The sequence below is a fragment of the Phaenicophaeus curvirostris genome, chromosome 7 (genome assembly GCF_032191515.1).
Source record: "Phaenicophaeus curvirostris isolate KB17595 chromosome 7, BPBGC_Pcur_1.0, whole genome shotgun sequence".
NCBI classification, from domain to species: Eukaryota; Metazoa; Chordata; class Aves; order Cuculiformes; family Cuculidae; genus Phaenicophaeus; species Phaenicophaeus curvirostris.
Genome location: NC_091398.1, coordinates 2,109,535 through 2,131,635, shown reverse-complemented (window position 1 = coordinate 2,131,635; position 22,101 = coordinate 2,109,535). Strand labels below are relative to the sequence as shown.

The 22,101-nt window shown below is 44.6% G+C and overlaps 1 protein-coding gene across 4 annotated transcripts in view; it reads left to right on the top strand.

The window, feature by feature from the left end:
• ERBB4 (erb-b2 receptor tyrosine kinase 4) overlaps positions 1 to 22,101 on the top strand; it is a 600,803-nt gene that overhangs the window by 488,898 nt on the left and 89,804 nt on the right. For all 4 annotated transcript variants that reach the window (XM_069860563.1, XM_069860561.1, XM_069860564.1 and 1 more), the window contains exons 17-19: positions 10,595 to 10,727; positions 12,610 to 12,732; positions 14,077 to 14,175. In XM_069860563.1, coding sequence (XP_069716664.1) covers positions 10,595 to 10,727; positions 12,610 to 12,732; positions 14,077 to 14,175 — 355 coding nt within the window. The remainder of the gene's footprint in view (positions 1 to 10,594; positions 10,728 to 12,609; positions 12,733 to 14,076; positions 14,176 to 22,101) is intronic.

Here is a 22,101-nt window from a genome sequence, read left to right as displayed (position 1 = left end):
GCAGTAGAGCACGGTAATCTGCAAATTGATCTGAAAATAATGCTGGGAGCACGGACCATGATGTACAGATCCAATAGGGTAGGTGGCTAGAAGCAAAGAATCAGTGATATCTGGTAGACTGGAGAGAAGAGGATGAGCTCTAGTCAGGCAATTCACTAGTGTGGCAGTGGCCAAACTGGTCTCTTCTAAGATCCCAGTAGGTTTGACTGAGCCACTGAGAATTGATTGTCCCTTACAGTGGGCTCTGTGTCCGTGGGTGTTGCTTTGTTTGACCAGATAACCTCCCTGAAAGGAAATCTGTGCGGTTTGGAAACGAATTCCCCCTTCCCCTGCCCCTCATGGTGTGATGCAGGGGGAGAAACAAAAGTAGAAAGTACTCCTGCATTAAAAACTCTAGTTGTTAATATGCATAGTTTTGATCACGGTAAGGATAACAGATAAAGAACAGATTGAAGAGATAATATTGTAGCTTTAAAACAGTCCCATCTCCTGTAGATATGTTTTTTCCTCCCTCCTGGCAGCGATTCCGTCTGCATGTCAATGACTTGGAGACAGGCCAGGTTCAGCGCTGCCTCACCACCTCAGCTTTGCAGGAGCTCTCTCTGATTTCTGTGATAAACCCTTGGATCAGGTGGCGAATTCCAAACATTGGGATGTTTGAGTCGTCTTTTAATCAACCAATACTTTAAAGTAAAGGAAATCTTTCCCTTTCCAGGAAAATTCTGGTGAGAGAAAGGCAATTTTACTAAGAAAGTGAGGCAAAATCTGTAGCTGTAGCAGGATGTTTGTTTGTACTCTCTCTACCTGGTCTCATCAACCTTTTTCTGCTCTTCTTGCATCATACGTGTGTATTTTTGAAGTGAGATGAGAGGCGATCTCTTCTCTCCCTTTAGACAGAAGTGGGGGAGAAAAGATGTCTGTGCATTCGCTCTCGTTGTTTGTTTGAGCCTCGCTGAGCCTTTGAGCCTCGGAAGCTGTGTGAGTAAAAGGCACAAGTCAGCAGGATCCAAAGCTACCAGAGAGGCTGGCACTGAGGTTGGGGGGTTTGCTGGCAGGGGCAGAGGGTGGAGTTTGTGGCTGAATGAGGAAAAAGAGATTTTTAAGGTAGATCAGCATTTCCCTAGATTCTTGGCCAGCTCCAGTCTGGGAAGAGTATTTTTAACATTTGGAAGTTGCCTAGGTAAGGAGGTATCTGCAATAAATTCTGGGATGTTCTGTGGCATTGAAATCTGGGAGAAGGAAGAGCTTTACCGAATTATCTCGTGCCTCTACGTGGGCCATACTGTACTGCAAAATAATCACAATAAACCAGCTGTTGTAGAGTCTAGGTTACTCGGAGCAGGATCCTCACCATGGACACAAGCTGTTTTTCTAATCAAGTCACATCTGTGACTATTGAGATGGTAGGAGGTTGCTGTGTACATAGACAGAAAAAGTCGTCAGCAGAGCCAAGAATGGAAGAGGAGGATAATCTTCACCAAGCCTGGTTTCCTTCTGCTCGCCTCACAGCTGGTGAAGTGGGATAGGTTCCTGTGGGTGGCTGGGGTTGGAGCTTCAAAGTGGAACTTTGCTTTTTTTAATGCCCTTTTGGGAAATGCTGGCGGTGGGATGAGGACAGAGGAGTTGCAAGAGACACCAGAGTGTCTCTCCACTTCTCTTGGTCGTATAGGAGCTACAGAGAGATAACTGATAAGTTAAGGACACAAGAGACTTTTTGGGCATGTTATCTCACAGGAGATGGCCGTGTATAAGCCTTGTGTCAGAAGAGGGAATCTCAGGTGTGTGAGTTTTTTCCCCATAATCAAATGGGCTTTTCACATGATTGACTTAGGTTGTGTAGGGCGTGTAGTTGGAATGCTATCCTTGGAAAATAACAGTGATAAATCTGATCTTATACTCTCCTCTCTATCTGTCTTGCATTTTCCTTGATATTTATGAGCATTGGCTGCATTTATTCCCTGCTATGCTCCACTAAGATAAATTCAGCATATTTAGAACTCAAATGAGGAGCAGCTAAAAATGTATGTTGAAGTTAACAGCATCATGGTTGTTAGCATTATTCTAATAAATGTCTGAAATGCTTTATTTATATACACATTTATACCAGCGTGGAATGAAGTGTTGCTGTTTTGAAGTGTTACTGGTTTGATTTGGACTTTGAAGTATTTTTTTTTTTCTCCATCATATGTATGTATCTACATTTATGTAATACGAGCACAATATCTGGGTGCATGTTTCATAGACTCATAGAATCCCTTGGTCAGAAAAGACCTTTGAGATCATTGAGTCCCACCATACCTGTCCACTGCTAAACCAGATCCCTGAGCACCTTGTCTGTGTGGCTTTTAATCATCTCTCAGGATGGGGCCTCCAGTCCCTCCCTGGGCAGCCTAACACTTTCTTCTACAAATCCTCAGTGCACTCTAACTTTCATCTCAAACATAGATCCAAAAGATGCTTTAAGGCCACTGCTTGCTAAAAAAACTCAGCTGAAACCTGTGTAATCTCTGTATTTATCATTAGACAGATGATTGGATATGGCAAGAAACTTGGGAGATTGGGAACACAGTGTGACACTTCTGTTCTCATCAGTTTATTCTCTCCCATCTTGTTTTGATGGGTTTTTTACCAACACCCAGTGCTGAAGCTCAGTCTGCCTCAGGGGAAGAGGCTTGTTCACCTTGGTGAGGTTGGTCATGGGTGTGAGGATGCAGAGCTCGACCAGATATGGTCTGACAGAAGTTAGGGCTCTCTTCAATGTACAGGGTCTTTTCTCGCAAAAGAGAAACACAAAGTCATAAAGACTTCAGAGGGAGTGAATCCAGGACAGAATCTAAATCCTGGTCCCCAAACACAGTCCTCGAAGGTTCCGTGCTGTCAAATGCTGGAGCTTGTGAGAGCAAACCCTCGCTACCCCATCTGATTCAAAGCTGGAACAGGAAAGAGTCCAGTGTTCACAACCACGGAGACAAAAAATCTGCTCTATGTTCCTTAAATCTTTTGAGTGATTATTCTCAGGGAAGACTGGCATTACAAAATATAATCAGAAGGGGCAGGATTAAAAAGAGCGTGATGCATTTTCAAAAGAAAGAAGATTTGTGGAATAAAGTAAAAATTAAGGCTTTGGGGTAGAGAAACCTTTCTCTTGCAGCTCCTTAAAAGTAGGCAAACCACCTGTGGGGTCCTACAGGGAAGCAGTGCATTTCTCTACACTGGACACTTTTAAGGCTCAGCCTGACAGGGTTCTGTGCCATCTCATTTGCCTGAAAGGTTGGACCAGATAATCCACAAGTTCCCTTGCAACCTGGCATCCTGTGGTTTTGTGTAGTCGTGTATGAGCTTTGATAGTTCATGTGTTGAATAGCTGGATTTCAGAAAACACTTAAGTGGAACTTCAGTGAATTATAAGCACTTTCCATGGTTGAATTCGGAAAGAGTTTAACAAAGTAGCAGAATGAAGGGCACAGTATTCAAAGAGGTTCATAGACTCACAGAAGGTCCGGAGTTGGCAGGGACACACAAGGACAATTGAGTCCAACTCCTGTCCTTGCACAGGACAATCCCAACGTTCACACCATGTGTCCGAGGGCACTGGCTAAACACTTCTGGAACATTGTCAGTCCCATTGGTTATTTAAAATACTCTCAAACTTTCTTCCCTTTCCTCTACTCTTCATGGTTTGATTTACTACCCGGCTGAATTGAATAACCCACTGCGTCCTGTAGCAAACAGTGGGTACCAAGAATTTTAGAGAGCAGAGTAGCGAATGCCTAACTCATCATGAATAAGTGTCCTGAGAGATCTGATGGTCCTTCTAAGCTCTGGAGCATGTACTTATTGGTGTAACTATTTCTTAACTGTGGGGGCAAAACCAGCATGGATTAGAGTGGATGGAGCTGCAACCAAAATGTTAATGCATTCCTGTTAATACTGACTGTGTTATTTACTTTTCTGGGCTGTCTCTGGTGGAGCAAACCTGAGGGTGGGTTGAAACAATTTCTGAGCCATTTCGGCTCAAGTCCAGCTTTCTGCTTGCGAAGTCGTGCAGGCTGTAGGGTGAAGGTAATTGGCCTGCCCACGTCTGCCAGAACCTATAATAGAGCCCAAAAGGTAGCAAGGAAGAAAATATAAAGTCTGCCCTTAACACCTATTGTGGAGTAAAGAAATGTTCCTGCTCAGCTTCAATAGCCAATTTTATACTAGGATTTGTATTTGCTATGTGACCCAGCTCCCAGTGAGTATTTTGGCTGCCTACTGATTTAATGTGGGCGCTGCCTTGTGTTTCTCCAGCTCCTCTAGTGATGCAGGATGCTCTGCCTCGGGCCGTGCCTCTCCATGGCACTTTGAGATTTGGCAGGGAAGGAACGGAAAGCAGGGCCACCAGACAACGTGGTCTCTCAGCAGATGTCATACGCGTGAGATCTTGGTTATTAAAGGACAACGTGCTTTGTGTTTCTATCTAAGAAAAGCATATTTTCTTATTAACGGTTTCACCTCCCCAGACGTAATCGCAGGGTTTGTTGACAGCAACTGGCCAAGGAGAAATGGGTAGGTTTATTGCTCCTAACAGGAATGCTTTATGCAGAGAGAAAACTCTCTAAGCGAACGCTGATGGGTTTCGTTTCAGAGCAGTCCATCAGCGCCCATGGTCATTACAGGTCTCGTATTCTTTGTTTAGAGCAAAATATTCCTCTTCCCAAAGAAAATGGGAAATATGACAAGTTTATAGAGGACTGTTCTTTTACTTGATGAACTGGCTTCACCTTTGAGTACAATCTGTTGGATGTAACTGGCTTTCTGTTGTCGATAAATCAATCTGCATTGTATGGAGCCTGACTTGGCATATTTTAGAAGGAACGTTAATCTGTTTACTTAAAGCACAAGCCTCAAAACAAAGTCACTGAGCAAGTTCTTAACAATAACATTCCTTTCTGTGTTGTGGTAGAAGAGAAAAATCTCAGCCTAAAAATACCAGGTCTGCAGGAGATGTTTGGGCTTTTCAGTTTTATGGAGAGAGAGGCTCCTGCAAAGACCCCATTATTGATGCCGTAATCCTAGAGATTTCAGTGTTTATTCTGTCAGCTGTATTAACAGGGAGTTAAAATTGAGAATTCTTAGTAATTTATGGCAAAAATGGTATAGAAATGTAGTTGTTCTCCTAAACTATAACACTCGTATTTAAAAACTCCGAATCCTTTGGGCACTGCATGTGCTTAACTATAATAAAGATATCATAAATTTATAATCCACGTATAGTAATGTGTAGAATTCCAGGTTATATTTCTTTTCAAAGTCATAGCGAATATCTTTTTTACTGTGTCCTCATTTATTTTGCTGCGTGACGTGAGGAATCCTACTTTTTAACTAAAAAGAGGCATGAGTAGGACTCGCATTTACAGTTTAGGGAATGCACAGAATGGTTTGGGTTGGAAGGGACCCTAAAGTCCATCCTGTTCCGCCCCTGCCATGGGCAGGGACGCCTCCCACTGGATCAGGTTGCTCAAATATTGAAAAGTTGTGGCTACCAGAGTTTACCTGCAGCCAGCTGACAGTACGATGTACAGGTTGCTCATATCTAGATTAAAAGCAGAATTGGTAGTAATCGTGGGATTGGCTGTGAATTAAAATCTGCAATTACGCAAACTCCTGATCTGTACACAAATGATGGCATTTGTCAGGGTTCAAACACCCTCAGAGGAGGTGGAGAAAGGGGGAAGGGAGCCTCGTTCTCGGAAAAATAAAGCAAAGCACATCTTAATGTGACTAACATGAAATTAATGATTCCCTCCCCACCCAGAGCAGAGATTCGTGAATACCAGGCGCTCTGGAAGTTGTGGTTGTAGAGCTCTGCTGGGGAAGAGCTGCACAGCAGAGAGAGGCTATTAAAGCATACACAAATTTGCTTCCCAGTCTGGTTGTTTATCTTGTTGATTTTAAATACTAAGATTATGGTTCCAGGATTAGCAGAATCCTTTAGATCTCCAAAAGCGCAGCTTCAAAGTCAGCTGAACTCCCCACTGATGGAAGGTTTGAGGAATGCAGGACGCGTGAATTGTCATAGAATCCTAGGATGCGTTGGGCTGGTAGGGATTTGACCAGCTGCAGCAGGAAAATATAATGCCTCGATAACAAAAATTTTTGAGAAATGACTACTTCGCAAATATTCACGGTTGTAATGAATCCTGTTTGAGCACATAGATAAAACTCAAGGGAGGGGAAGGTTGAGGCAGGAACTTAAAGCCCTGTAATTGCTTGGCTTCAAAGCTTAATTTATTTGTGTATCATATTAGGTGGGTTGATGCAACAGATAGAAAAGCAGGTGTTGTTCTTCATCTTTACTCCCTGGACCACAATTCTGTTTCCTATCCCCCTTCTGCTGCGCTCTCCAGTCAGAAGTATGAGACTGGGTACTCGTCTCAGCCGGTAATTACGCATTAATACCTCATCTCAACGCACTGTGGGAATTGCAGATGTTTTGAGGTGGGTGGGATGGTACAAGCACCCCTGTTGAGCATCCTTGTCCAGCTTGGAATACTGACTTTGAATTGTTTGTCTCAGTTTTGGCATGTGGGAGTGAGTGTTCCGTGCTTTGAAATATGAAAACACGGTACTCGTTTAAAAAGAACTATATATTATTCATTTCTCCTGAGGGAATACTAGAGCCTTACATTCAACTCTCAGCTGCAGACACGCAGTTTCCAGTTTAAAGGGAGGGTTTTTCACATGTTGTGATTTCTTCCCTCCCACTGCCTCCCCTGCTGCCGCCTTCTCCAGTCATTAATTCAGCCTCGTGTCCTCAGCCCAGGCTGGGGTGGGGAATAGCAAGTTAATTATATGGGGTGAATTATCATTCAGAGCCCATATTTCTTGGACTGCTAAGTCTGCTTTGATGAGCATAGAAGTCCAGAAACACTTAACAGATTCGTTATTTTTTTTTTCACGCTTTGGGGTAGATTTTGAGTTTTAAAGGAAAGTTATGGCTGTATTGGGAGTTTCCTGCTGGTGGGTTTGTAGTGGAACTGAAAATGTGAGCTGGAATTGAGGTTTGGCTGCTCATTGTTTGTGCTGGATAGGCAGGACTGACATGGAACTGCCTCTCTTTGCTTGACTTTAGCCTTTCTGAGTCTTAATGGAAAATGGGGCCTCCACGCTTTTAAAAATTACTTTAAATGTGGTTTTTTTGATAGCAAATTTATTGTCTCTGCATCGCCATCCCTGGAGGATTTAAAAGATGGATAGACAAGGTGGTGAGGGACGTGATTTGGTGGCAGGCAGGACTCAATGATCTAAGAGGTCTTTTCCAACCTAGTGGTTCTATGATTCTATGAACGTTGCTCCTGTTGACTTTCATGAAATCGTTTTAAGTGAGCTGTAGTCTGAGATGGGCAAATGTAGTGAAATACATTTACAGAGGTGGTTGTGGGACAACAATGTCACAAAAAGTAGGTGGATTAAGCTCTTAATGCCACTAGAGATAAGGAGGTTTGTGTGTCCAGCTGTACGTGAAGCTGAACTGTTGGTCAGGTGTGCGTGCAATGAAGGGATTGGATTAAAAATGCCAAATAGGCAAAAGGTTTTGTCTTCCACAGCTTCTCTGAGGTTAATCAGCCTTTACAATTATGTAAAAGAAAGGTAAACAGCGTGTTAATGCAAATCACCAGGATATAAGACAATGCAAACAAGGAAACAGTAGAGAAATGGTGCTGGGGACGTAAAGATGCTAGCGGAATAGATAGAAACACAAACTCAGCCTAGCAAATATGAGTAAAAATCATCTGAATGAGGTCGGTGACACACAGAAAACCAGGCTTAGAAAATCACTGATGTGTAGTTGGAACAGCAGCAACCTACACTGATGATCCCAGAAAGCGCTGGAGGCAGTGGTGTGGGATGGGGTATTGGAGCCAATAACGCACCCGATTGTTGACTAGGAGGCTTAGCTCAGAGCAGAGCGAGGAGAAGCCATATGCTACGTGGTCGTGTCCGTTTGGGTCTGTGATGTTTGAGTTGTCATGATCTTTATGTGAGGATAGCAAAGGGAGTTCCTTCCCTGGCCCGTGGTGGCCTCTCACTAGACCAGGTTGTTCCAAGCCCCATCCAACCTGGCTTTGAACCCCTCCAGGGATGGGGCAGCCACCGCTGCTCTGGGCAACCTGGGCCAGGGCCTCACCACCCTCATGGGAGAACATTTCTTCCTAAGATCTCGTCTCCATCTCTCCTCTTTCAGTTTAAAACTGTTCCCCCTCGTCCTTTCCCTGCACTCCTTGATCAAGAGCCCCTCCCCAGCTTTCCTGGAGCCCCTTTCAATACTGGAAGCTGTTCTAAGGTCTCCCTGGAGCCTTCTCTTCTCCAGGCTGAACAACCCCAACTCTCTCAGCCTGGCCTCAAAGCAAAGGTGCTCCAGCCCTCACATCATCTCCATGGCCTCGTCTGGAGTTGCTCCAACAGTTCCATGTCCTCCCTGTGCTGAGGACTCCAGAGCTGGATGCCGGGTTCCAGGTATGAAAAGAGGAGAATCCCCTCCCTTGACCTGCTGGCCACGCTTCTTTGGATGCAGCCCAGGATATGGGCTTCTGGTTGCTATCTGGAAATCCATCCATGTCTTTTGCCTTGAGACTTCTCTGAATAAAACTGCAGTGAGAAGAGACAGGCAGGACAGTTCAGAGATCAGCTTCAAAATGGTACTCGGTGGTAATGCAGGTGCACCTCAATATATCAAGCTGGGTTAGATGGTAGTGCTTCCCTCTGTTGCGCTTTGTGGTAGGACATAAAAAGAAGAATAAAGGTTCAGATAAATCAGTTTACTATTTCTGTGGGAGACTCTTTTAAATTTTCAATAGCTTTATGGTACGTTTTTATTGATAGGCCATAATGTGTCTTTCATCGTCGTTCAGACATAACCGAGTGAGGCTGTTAAGGCACAGTGATGGTATTTCCACAATCTTGACAATAGTTAACCTATTTCTTGTAGTTATCAGACAGTGATTTCGGCACCATTTATGCTCTATTGTTATCGTGCTGTCTCTTTTTACTCATCTTTTCAGCTATTGTCCAGCATTGGCAGAAGGGTGTTAGATGCTGTCTGTGTGTTTAGGCACGAGAAGGGGAATGTAGCTGGTGAAGGGTCGGGAGAACAAGGGTTATGAGGAACAGCTGAGGGACCTGGGGCTGTTTAACCTGAAAAAGAGGAGAACTCATTGCTCTTTACAGCTCTCTTAAAGGAGGTTGTGGTGAGGTGGGTGCTGGGCCCTTCTCCGAAGTAACAAGGGATAGGATGAGAGGAAATTGTCTCACATTATATCAGGGCAGGTTCAGCTTAGACATCAGGAAAAAAATCTCCACCAAAAGGGTTCTCATGCCCTGGCAGAGGCTGCCCAGGGAGGTGGTGGAGTCCCCATCCCTGGAGGTGTTTAAAAGCCGGGCAGACGAGGTGCTCAGGGATCTGGTTTAGTAGAGGACTGATACCATTGGACTCAGTGATCTCAAAGGTCTTTTCCACCCACGTGATTCTATGGTTGTATGCTAGTAAGATGTTGATGTGCTGTGAAAATGCTTAATGTAAGGTTTTGTTTTGAAGGCTGTTTCCCACCCTTTAGAGGCAGAGCAGGGAAACAAACAATGCAAACTGAGTCAGAGCACCTGTTGCTTTGAGTTTTTCTTCGAAGGTAGCTTTCTTCCCTCCGCTGACTGTGTAAGCGGTCTCTGAACGTGGGCACCCAAGTCAAACAGAGCAGCTCTCTGAGACAGTCTTTTTGTTTTGTGCTTGTAGAGTATCTACCGTGATGCCAGCCTACTACATCTTATATGTGGAAAAAGAGATTAGTAATTATAGCTCAGGCTGCTCAGGATCCTGGAAAGCTGAGAGAAATTGTAGGAGTAGTGTCTGGTGCAAAGGCTGGGCCTTGGTTGGCATTGTTCTCAGGAGTTTTGGGTCTCCAGCACACCAGTCTCTTTGCCTGGGATTTAGCTGTGCTGAAAACCCACAGCAAATCCAGATGGGTGCAAGCAAAACATTTGGATCTAGTAGTAATGAACAAGGAATTCCAGAGGGGACATGGTTCTAGTAATGAATTATATTGTTAAGATATAAATATCCCCTACTTAAGGAGGTGTAAAAACACAATGCCTCCAGATTTGTCTATGAAACACCATGTTTGAAGTTGCCTCTTGCTTTCTCTCTACTCAGGAAGGCACATTGTATTGGGATTTTTTTCATTAGTTTTCCTCTAAATGCACCACCCCATGAGTTAATCTTGATGGAGCCAAAGCACAGTTGAAGCTCCTGCAGGTACCTGTATCCTCATTTTGCCATTGCAGATTTGCATTTGCCATCAAAGTGCATGTTGTGTCTCCTTGTCCACACGACTCCTCACATGTGCATGGTGGTTTGAAAACAGTGAAACTGGAATATTGAATAAAAAGAAAAGTCATACCCTATGTTAATATGTTTCCCCTGGCTTGCCATTTGAACTGCCTTGGAAATTCAGGTCTTAAGAAAGATAATAGGCTTTCCAAGTGATTGTGTTTTGTGTACCCGACTGTTCTTTTGTCTTCCCCTCAATCTAAAAATAAAGTGTCTGCTTCTGATTGGTAGAACCCCTCTGATTGCCGCGGGAGTTATCGGTGGCCTCTTCATCATCGTCATTGTGGGCCTGACGTTTGCTGTGTACGTTCGGCGTAAAAGCATTAAGAAGAAGAGAGCTTTGCGGAGATTCCTCGAAACTGAGGTGAGCATGCGCTGCTTCTCATGTTTGAAAAGAACAGCAGAGCTGTTTTATATTCCAAATGTTCAGGTCTTCAATCCAGTTACCAGAGAAGTTTGTAGAAACCCTTTTGCCAGCTTCTGCAGGACAAAACTTGTGGAATTAATGAAGCTATTTCTAAGAATGTCCTGAGTTGGAAGGGATCCACAGGGACATCGAGTCCAGCTCCTGTCCCTGCACAGGACACCCCAACATTCGCACTGTGGGGCTGAGGGTGTTGGCCAAACGCTTCTGGAATATTGTCAGGCTGTGCCTGCTGCCCTGGGAGCTGTTCCAGGGCTCCACCACCCTCTGGGGGAAGAACCTTTTCCTCACATCCAACGTAAGTATTCCAAGGTATTAGTTTTCTGTACATCTGTAGATTCATGGCTTTTGAAGACCAAATAGATACACGTGCTCACGAAGTCGTGTTACACCAGATTTTTGAATACCCATCCTGCTCTCAACTGAACTGACCAAGGTCTCACAGAACATGCAGGCAAGCTGTTGTCTTGGCTTAGAAGCCAACAATTAAATCAGGAGCATCCTGAGCTAAACACACATAACTTCAGCTAACGTCTCTGTTGCTGGCTGGAGGCTGTCACAGACCAGTTCCTTCTGGAGATCATCCTCAGTAAAACCCTACAATCCAACACCTCTCTGCCATACCTGCAGTGGTCGACTGTGACGCAGAAGTGGTTTTCATCCTTTACAAAGTGAAAATAGAGAAGTACAGCCAGTCTGTATCCTTTTCTTTTACAGTAAACCTTCTTTCTTTTACCATGTATATGCTCAACATCAGAAGTTGGGAGGAGAAAAGAGAAGTCACTCCAAAAGAAGTCCAGCTTACAAAGTGTTTCTGTGATAGCCTGGCTTCTTGTTGCTTGGTTTTGTTATGCTTGGTTTCTCCAATAATTTCCAGATACCAGTACTTTTTACTTGAACCGTAGTAGCCTGGTCAACTAATTAATCCATTTGTGGTGCTCAAAGAGTTTTCAAGCTGCAGAGCATGGTGCTTTTGGCCTCGTCAACAGACAGCTTTGAGATACAGCAGGGGCTTCAAACAGATTTGAGCAGGAGCAGCCCTGAATAATTTTCCTTATCCTGTGAAGGAACAGACTGGTTTTCATTGTTGAGAGTATTATCCTTTTCATGTATTCTTAATTTAGTTTTAAAGCTGCATTGTTTTTCTGGCAGAGACCATATAACGTTGAGATCTGAGTGCATTTTTAACTGAAGGTGCCATTGTGGCTCATTTACAAAGTTTCTTGGGACATCTCAAGCAATTTGTTTAATTGAGCCTTTTTTTTCCCCACAGTAAATCAGTGTCTGTTATAAATTAGTAGCGTGCTACAAGATGTTTGCTCCTCAAAGCTCTCCTCCTGTGCAGTATAACAGAACTTGAGAAAAACAGTCCCTTCTCCAAAACAGAATGAGAACGTGATGAGCCATTAAGTCAGGGCTATTAAAAAGAAATATGGCCAGTTTAAAAGGCTCTAAAATGGGCAAAAATAGAATGTGGTGCACTGATAATAAATGCTGTATTTCTGTCATGTAGAAAATATTTATACTGCCTCCATTAGCGCAAGTCCTTGGGTGGCTTGTTGTGACACCAATTCAATTTCCAGTTTGTAATTCCATCATGCCATTCCTGGTGGGAATTATTGCATGTTGAATGAGGATTTTCTTTATCAGGTGTCTTGGTTTCTTAGCATTGCATCTTTAATGTTGAAGGGAGAAATCCCTCCACAAGTTGGCAGGTCAATAGACTCTGCCAGCGTCTTGTTCCAGTGCTTGGTTGGATTGTGTGTTTTCTGATGTGTCTTCACTTTTTCGATTCTTAAGACTGTTGGATTTTCTTTTGTAGCTTGTGGAACCCTTGACTCCAAGCGGCACGGCTCCCAACCAGGCACAGCTTCGTATCCTAAAGGAAACCGAGCTGAAACGAGTGAAGGTTCTTGGCTCTGGAGCCTTTGGAACTGTATACAAGGTAAGAGTCTTCGCTCCACAGCAGTGAGTTCCCTCACTGAACTTCGGAACAGCCAAGTTCTGTGTTGCAGCAAAGCACCCTGGATGGGTTCCTGAGCCCTGCGTATCTGGGAAACTCGGAATAGTAGGATTGTGTGGGAGGAGCACATCTTGAGGCTCAAACATTACCTTCAGTTTTAATCAGACATGCAGATATTATTTCTTGATGAGAAAAGGAGTGTCAGCCACGATTATCCTTGCACGCAAGATGACTACGCCAGCTAGGTTGTGTTGATATTAAAAGGCAGCTTTGAAGTTTGTCAATCTGCCCTTTCATAAGGGCTTTACAGTGCTTTTGGGGAAAGCTCGATAAACCTTGTCTCTCATACACAAGTGTCACGTGGGTCTTGTAAGAGTAATCCTACCTTGTAAAACAATATTAGCTACCACCAATCGTACTTGTTTCTTCCATTTAAATAAAAAAGATGAGTTATGGCCGTGCCTCCTTTATCAACCAGGATGTACAAGCAGAAACCACAAGGGGAAAAATATTTCAGTTTGAGCCTCTAGTTTAAGGACTGTTGGTCAAATCCCAAAGGCATGAAGTGTAGGGCTTAATGAGCAGACCCAATCCATCGCCCAGCCCTTTGGGAGCCACTCAAACCTGCCGAGTGGAGGCGGTAGGTCAGAAAAGGACAGGTACTGCCTTTATCTTCAAACCAGGGAGGAGATGGAGGGGAACAGACCGGGTCACTACAGGTACAAGGTCACGGGAATACAGTTAATAATCAGCTTGAGTACGCTTAGACAATAATACAGTGTTAGAGATGGGTACTGCAAGTTGCCAAGAAGGATGGGGCAGTAGCCCAAGAGACACAGAGAATTTTAATTTTAAAGTTTACTTTTTACCCATCTAAGGTTTTAATTCTTGGATATCTATAAAGTAGAGAAATAACGACGAGCTGTTTCACTCTAAATACCTTGTTCTCAGGGTGTCCTGCTCCTACACGGCCTGGTAATAGTCAGTTTTGAGAGCTGTCTGATAGCTTTGGTGAGTTCAGCATCAGAATCCGGAACAGGAAATCTAGATTTTTGTTTAATTTTAGGAGCATGAGTTATCAGTGGAAAACACATTGCATCGTGAGCATGCTGACATCGCTCTCTAGAAACCTGGTTGTGGACAGGAACATCAAGCATCCCTGATGAGAATCTTCACTGATGTTAGATCTTTATTTTTATGTAAGGGCTTACTTCTGGTGTAAGAAGGATTTTTTTAGGATTTTTATTATTTTAAAGCTTACTTTATGTCTATTCTCAGTTCTGAGAGGTTTTATTAATCTTCTGTCGCTTTTTCTTCCCTTTCTAGGGTATTTGGGTCCCTGAGGGAGAAACAGTAAAGATTCCTGTGGCCATCAAGATCCTCAATGAGACCACTGGTCCGAAAGCCAATGTGGAGTTCATGGATGTAAGTAAGATGATCAGTGTCTTTGAGTTTGGAGAGGGTGGGGATGTCTTTCTGTAGTCCATGGGGATTGAAAAGGAATTTCTGCAAGTTTTCTTTCCTTAACTAGTAGATGGAGGTTTGTGCTCAGGGTCAATATAGTGCCCTTGTTCAGCAAGCGTCCCTAGGAGAAATCAGCTGCTGAGGTTTTGTGTGCAGGCCCTTTCCATCCTTCCCTGAGTCTTTGACAAGCAGCCTCTGTATTAACATGTATCCATAGCTTTCTTGCTTGCAGCAATGTTCAAACAAAACCAACCAACTGAGGTTACTTCTGAGTTGTGAGTAGGTCAGTGCTGCTTCTCTGAAGCTGTAGAGCTGGGCAGATCTCTATGAAACAAACCTCTGCCCCGTTTAGTTTATTGCATGTAGATCATTCTGATCTGGAACCGTATGTACATGTTCTACCAGGGCAGTGGGGGTGCCATGGTTTTGAAGGGCTGGGTTTTTCACTGTGTAGATGTCGTGGACCTTAAGATGCTTCGAATTTTCATTTAAATGGTCTTCTCATCACTGGAAGGCTTGAAACTCCTCTGTCTCATGTGTCAGTTGTGTCTTTCCATGGGAGAGAAGCTAGAAATGAGAGAGAGGAGGAGTTGCAGGGGAGCATCTTACCATTTATGTGAATCTTTGCTGGTGCAGAACTCACAGGAAGAGAAATTAGCCTCAGCTCTGTTCTGCTTCAGCATTCCTGGGAACGGAGCACTGGTGCTGGGAGCAGTGAAGGGTAACAGGGAGGGGAGAAAAATAAAGTATGTTGGATTTTAGAAGCCCTGTTGCTTTCACTAATCTGAAATATTGTTAACAAGAGGTGAAGACAATAATTTTTATGAATGTTCTGTGTTCACACGAACCACGTGCTCAGTTTTCAGCTGCATGTCAAGACGCAGCCTCATCTACACTGGGAATGTGTGTCCTACCCAGTGACAGTTTTGGGCAAATCATAGACATTTGCACTTTTTGTAAATCTCTCTTTTGAAATGGAATATAACATCAGACTTTTAAGTCCTGAAGATCTGTTCAGTGTGTAGGCTTAATTCAGTTAGCGTTAATGAGCCTATAAACCCCACAGCAAATGTACTCCTGTTATAGTCTCTTCTTCCATCTAGGAATGAATAGAAATGTGCAGTTATGGATTTAGCTATTTCAGATAAATTATCACGTGTGAGTTCTCAGGCAAGTAGACAAAGGCTGCACAGATGAAGGGGTTTCCTGTGCTTTTTACAGAGCACTGCCCATTTGTTGATGCTATTCAGTAATAATTGTGCACAAATTAATAAAAAGAAAAAGGAAAAAGCCATTTTGGCTCTGTTTAAAAGGAATGAATTGCACTAGAGGAGGAAAGAGGATTAGATGTTTGCTTTATGGCCAAGAGTACTGTTAATGGTGGAGCTCCAGAAAGAGGAGAGCTGGGATCCATCATCCTTTTGAAGTGAACGTGCAGGGAGTGCAAGGGTGCTGAATGTGACCTGTGCTCTGTGCGTGATGCTGGGCGTCAGTGATGGAGAATCCAACCTCAAGAGGAAGGAATTGCTATCGCTGTAGGAAAGTCATCGAAGCTGAGCAGCTTGGAGAAGCTGAGGATGATAGAGAAATAACAGCGATATCTCCTTAGAATCAAAGAGAGCTTTGGGTTAGAAGGGACATTTATAGGTCATCTAGTCCAGCCCCCCTGCAGGAGCAGGGACATCGTTAACTCAGTCAGGTTGCTCAGAGCTCCATCCAACTTGACCTTGAACGTTTCCAGGGATGGGGCCTCCACTACCTCCATGGGCAACCTGGGCCAGGGCCTCCCCACCCTCATTTGTAGGGTCCTTCCCAGATACTGATTAACCTTGAAGCACTCTACAAAGAAATGTAAAGTCCTTGTTAAAAGACAGAATTACTTGTCCAGCTCAGCTTGATCAGCTGCCTGAACTCACTGGACCGCATTTCCCTCCAGTATACGCATAGCGACATCCAATAAATGGCTCGGAAATTAGGAAGGCTTTTTGAAAACTCTAAGGGATTTTAGCCATGCAAGGTACAGCCACACTAGGAAAGGTTTCTCTTTAGCAGTTTCTCATGAGTCTCCAACCCAATGGTAACAAGATGAGGGGAAAGTTACGGCTCTTTCTTGTCCTAGGGGTTAATAATAACCTAAACGTTGTTTTTCAACCTAATGAAAAAGAATTGGACATCGTCATTAGTTGATATAAGTGACATAAGGAGAAATAAGATGGTCTGTGTCAATGCTGCATTTGATGTATGTACAGTGGTCTCTAACAGCCTTTGTCGCACGGCACTGATGAGGATGTAACTTCATTCCTTTGAAATAATTGCTCATGCAGTCAGACGGGTGTTCCTGCCATCCCCACCTCTTAACTCACTCATTTATTTCCTGACACAAGCCACTTTTTTAAAGTGGATGACCTAGGCATTGTTTATGGCTTTAATGTGACTGCTCGTCTCTGTTCCAGAAGGATCTAGGACAACGCTCCAAGTACAACTCTCAACTTTTTAACATTTTAAGGTTTTATGAGGAGATAACTTAAAATTCTTTCATTGACAAGTAAGTTATAGTAGAAGAACATATTTTACTCAGTGATGCTTCAAGGCTTAGGTCAGTATAACAATCCTGATAAAACTTGGTACTGTTTAATGGCGTTATAAGGAAAAAACTAAGGGTACGTATGAAAGCGGAATGCACTGGTTGAGAATTTGGCAAAAAGAGTTTTATGAGTAGTTGTTGATTAAAAGCAGTCGTAGCAGACTTGTTTAAGGTCTTGAGTGGTTAAATGCCTTTTGGATCATAGCAGGGGTTCATTCATTCTTCAGTAAATGCCTGACATGCTGGTTATAAATGGGAAGAGGAAGTTAGTGGGCAGGAGGGGTCATTTTATGGATCCCACCCTTCACTTGAGCTTTTTCTCCTACTTGGTCAAGCCTGGATGTGCTTTTGTCAGCAATTGCTTCTGATTTGGTTGCGTGTGGCCTTGTAGTTGCAAGGAAAACTCAGCGTGCCTTTTTGAGAGGCTCTGGAAAATACAAAGCCTCATGTAAACAGAGCTTCGTGAACAGAGAAGGCACATGGGACACTTCAGCCTCTACAGAGGTAGCGTTTTGGGTGTTAGTGGCATTGTCCATTGGCTCTCGTTAAAACCTCTGATACTGGCAGGATCCAAGTCTGAAAGTGCTCTGCAAGTTCCTCAAATTCTGCTAAATGTTATGCTAAAAGAGTGAAGAAAAAGAATTTGGCTGCTGGGCTGTCATTTTGGCACCTTGAACACCCACTAATGGATCCGTAATGACTATAATGATATAATGCCTGATGTTAGCACCTGCTATGGCCAAACACCTCCCACTCTCCTCCCATCAGGAGGAGTTTTTCTTTGGGAAGTTGCAGCAGAGTCTATTTTCAGGGCTTTCTCCACATGTTCCCAACTACTTCTTTGGCTTTTAATCTGCTCCCTGCTTTCTTAGGTGTCTTTTTATCACTGCAGTGGTCCATGTCTGTTAGAGCAGTGCAAGCTGAAATCTGCTAAGTAACCTGTTCCACCTTCTAAAGGGCAGAAGTACAGTGTCCATCGGGGCTTCAGTGGATTTGCTTTCACCCTGCAGAGGCTGCTGTTCTGTAAACTGTAGCTTTACCTTTTCCCTGCTTATTTCTGTATGCATGTTATCTCCAGAATAATTTCACAGTCTAAAGGGTTTCCCCTCAAGTGTTGAAACGGTTGGGTGCTTAAGTTGTGGGGTGTGGATTCTTCTCACTGCTTGGCTGGTCACGCTTAATTGTCCACAGAAGGGTGCTAGAATCAGAATTCCAAATTCTTGCAGGTGTACTTGCGGCTGCTCTGCCTGTGAGCGTCTCTGGAAGGGGAGTCACATGGGGTATCAGGTGAAAGGGACACCCTGCTCCTCACCTGAAGGCTCGTAACAGAGTTTTGTAGAATCGTGGAATGGTTTGGAGTGGAAAGGGCCTTAAAGCCCATCCAGTTCCATGCTTTGCCACGGGCAGGGACACCTCCCACTGGATCAGGGGCTCCAAGCCCCATCCAACCTGGCCTTGGCTTGGATGGGCCATCCCCTCCAGGGATGGGGCAGCCACCACTGCTCTGGGCAGCCTGGGCCAGGGCCTCCGCACCCTCAGTGTGAAGAATTTCTTCCTAATGCCTAATCTAAATCTTCCCCCTTCCAATTTAAAGCCAATCCCCCTTGTCCTGTCCTTGCAATCCCTGATCAAGAGCCCCTCCCCATCTTTTCTGGAGCCCCTTTCAGCACTGGAAGCTGCTCTAAGGTCTCCCTGGAGCCTTGTCTTCTCCAGGCTGAAGCACCCCAACTCTCTCAGCCTGTCCTCATAGCAGAGATGCTCCAGCCCTCAGATCATCTCTGTGGCCTCCTCTGGCCTCTTTCCAACAGCTCCACGTTCATCGTGTCCGGAGGACTCCAGAACTGAATGCAGGACTCCAGGTGGGGTCTCACCAGAGCACAATAGAGAGTTTATGAGGGCCTTGAATTTTAGGGAGGGAAGAGAGGTTTGTTGTGAGAAAAAAAAAGGCAAATATACAGCTAAGAGGCTTCTTGATGGTCAAATGGGGATTTACACTGTGTCTTGTGAAAACTATTTTCCCTCCTCAGACTCTTTGGCCATTATAATTGTCTGATGAGTCAAGTAGCCATAGGCCTGATCAAACCAGATGCTCGAGGGATAACGTAATGCGTTCCAAAGTCATGCTGCAGTGGAAAATCATAGCAGACCATCTTCGATGCTAAAAAAATTACATCTTTAAACTAACTTGTCATGGGGAAGCAGGCAATTGATGAGGGCCTTTCCTCTCTAGCCCTCTAAGCTTGGTGTTTCCGTGAAGAAATCCTGCGAGCTGTGATTCTGGCCGGGGTTTTCATCCACTTACAACTTTAATCTATCCTCGCTGAACTTAAATGCTCCATTATCTGTTAGAAAATAATTAGAGGCTGCAAGCACAAGTCTGCATACACCGAGTTCCTTGGGAGTCCCCAAGCTCATTGAGATGAAGACAGTTTGACTGATGTTGGTCAGATGATATTGGGCCAGGAGCTAATAATAGAAAGCAGTGCTGCTTAGCTAGGTGAGAAAGTTAACTTGGGAAAAATTAAACTGAAGGGTTTGGGATTTATGGTTGGAAATAAATTTCCCCTGCTCATTTGTTTCCCGGTAAGAGAGCTTCAGAGGCGGTTGGTTTCGTTATGGTGTTATAATTAAGATCTAGGAGGCTTCTTGACTTCGCCTGGGTTTGCTGTAGTTCCCTGCTGTCTCCTGGAGCAGCGTTCCGTGGGCAGCAGAGCATTTGTCAAGCCAAGGATAAAGGTAATAAGTGACAATGACCTCCACCAGGCATGCAGCTAACAAATTAAGGCTGCAGATGGGGGGCTGATGCCCACATCTTTAATTTATGTCTGCCCTAATTAACTAAATTAATAAAGCAGTCAGATATCCTGCAATGCAAAAAGAAAGAGAAACAGCTTTTCTTATATTGTAAGCCTTGTCTTATAATAAAGATAACTTCTCAAGATGAATCAAAATTACTTCTGGTTCAGATAGGAAAAAAACTGTGTAACTGACTGGCAAAAGAGAATTTCCTCTCCTGTTCAGATGAAAACCTGCAGAGGTCCGGACAGGTCTAGATGCCTTCCTTGTTTCTTCAGGTATGCTTAGATGCCACCGTGGAAAGTATTCTGGAGAGACAGCCAGCTGCTCAGATGGGGAGGCGAGGGAAGATTTACATCTTCTTGGATTCCACCATTGGCATTAGACATAGGAGGGATTCTAAGCTGAAGCTTTTGGGTTCTTTCTCTGGCCAATGGTGGCCTCTCACTAGACCAGGTTGCTCCAAGCCCCATCCAGCCTGTCCTTGAACCCCTCCAGGGATGGGGCAGCCACCACTGCTCTGGGCAACCTGGGCCAGGGCCTCCCCACCCTCATCATCAAGTATTTCTTCCTAGTATCTAATCCAAATCTTTACCCTTCCAATGTAAAGCCATTCCTCCTTGCCCTGTCCCTGCCATCTCTGATCCAGAGCCCCTCCCTAGCTTTCCTGGAGCCCCTTTCAGCACTGGAAGCTGCTCTAAGGTCTCCCTGCAGCCTTGTCTTCTCCAGGCTGAAGCACCCCAACTCTCTCAGCCTGTCCTCATAGCAGACATGCTCAGCCCATCTTCATGGCCTTGTCTGAACCCATTCCAGAAGTTCCATGTATTTTAAGTTCTTGTATACATCTCATGCTCCCCAGCCAAGTGTGTGACTCAGGTCTTCAACAGTTGGTGTAGATGCTTCTGAGAGCCTGAAAAGACATTCCTGCCGACAACAGCTGGATAGTACCCCACAGTCATTCCACTGGCTGCACAGCTGCTTGGGAAATACAGTTGAGTTAATCCTGAACTTTGGTTTAAAGGGCAGCTTTAGGATCATATGAAATTCTTTATGGCAGCAGTGAGACATTTTTCCTTATCCTCTTCTGCTGTCGTTAGTGTAAACATCCTCCTTTCCAGCTGGTGGAGGGGTCTCTGTGAGAAGAGCTGATAAGGAGCAGCTTCACTGCCCTGCCTAGCACTGCGCTGCAGCTGCCATTCAAACCGGTTTGCAGTCCACCACATGGAGTTGCTGCAGGTGGGGGACAGGGGTTGACCTAACTCTTGATTGTAGATCCCCTTTTGTGCTCTCTCCCCTCTTCCTCCCACTTAGGCACACGGTAAGAGTAGCCACTTAGGAGAGGGAGCTGTTTGCCTGTCAGTCCCAGGCACAGAAGCTCACTGTGATTGCAATTACCGTTTCCAACTTGTCCAGAGATGCCAGAAATCAAGCTGTCCTTGAGAGCTCCGCATACCACGCGCAGGTCCCGGGAGTGATCAGCCTCTACAGAAGCTGGAAATCTGATCACTGCTGAAAGCTGACTGCTCTCCATCATCTGAAGAGTAACTCTTTAGGGGCCACATTCCTGCTATTTCCGTCTTAAGTAATAGTTTTCTCTTTAAATGCTTACTCCAATAATGTTTTGTTCCGTAGTATGCAAGGATAGGATGTGTGTGAATGTGTAAGGGGTGTTTATTTCCGTCCACGAGAGCGTGTGGTGGTGCAGAGAAGGTGTGTACAAAGAAAGGATGGAGTACGAGCACAGACAGGCAAGCCAGATTGTTTGGAAGCAATTCTTTTGGCGTAACTCCGTAACTGGAAGATACTGAGAGTTCGCCTGCTACTGGCGATGGGGGAGATCTGAGCCTTGTTGAAATCAATGGTAGCTGGGAAGTTGCCTGTGAATTTAGCAGGACCAGGACTTTACCTCTGAAGTCATCCTTCCCAGGAGTTTATCACATGTTTGAGGGAAAAATCACGTGCTTTGGTGAGTGAATGATGTTTTAAGTTATTGCTAAAGGATTTAGAAAGCATATTCAGAAGTTTTTTGTTTATGGAGATGGTAGAAGTCCTTGTTTAAAGTTTACATCGCATTATGACTTAAGAATCCCGTGAAAAGGCGGGTAAATCTGCAGGTGGGGAAAAGATCATAGAATCACAGAATGTCCTGAGTTGGAAGGGACCCACAGGGACCGTCGAGTCCAGCTCCTGTCCCTGCACAGGACACCCCAACATTCACACCGTGGGGCTGAGGGCAGTGGCCAAACCCTTCTGGAATATTGTCAGACTTAGTGCTGTGCCTGCTTCCCTCTGGGGGAAGAACCTTCTTGTGATGTCCCACCTAACCCTCCCCTGGCATCTTCCTGCCATTCCCTCAGGTCCAGAGAGAAGAGCTCAGCACCTGCTCCTGCTCCTCCCCGTGTGAGGAAGATGCAGAGCGCGATGAGGTCTCCCCTCAGCCTCCTCTCCTCCAGGCTGAACAGACACAGTGACTTCAGCCTCTCCTCACACAGCTTCCCCTTTAAACC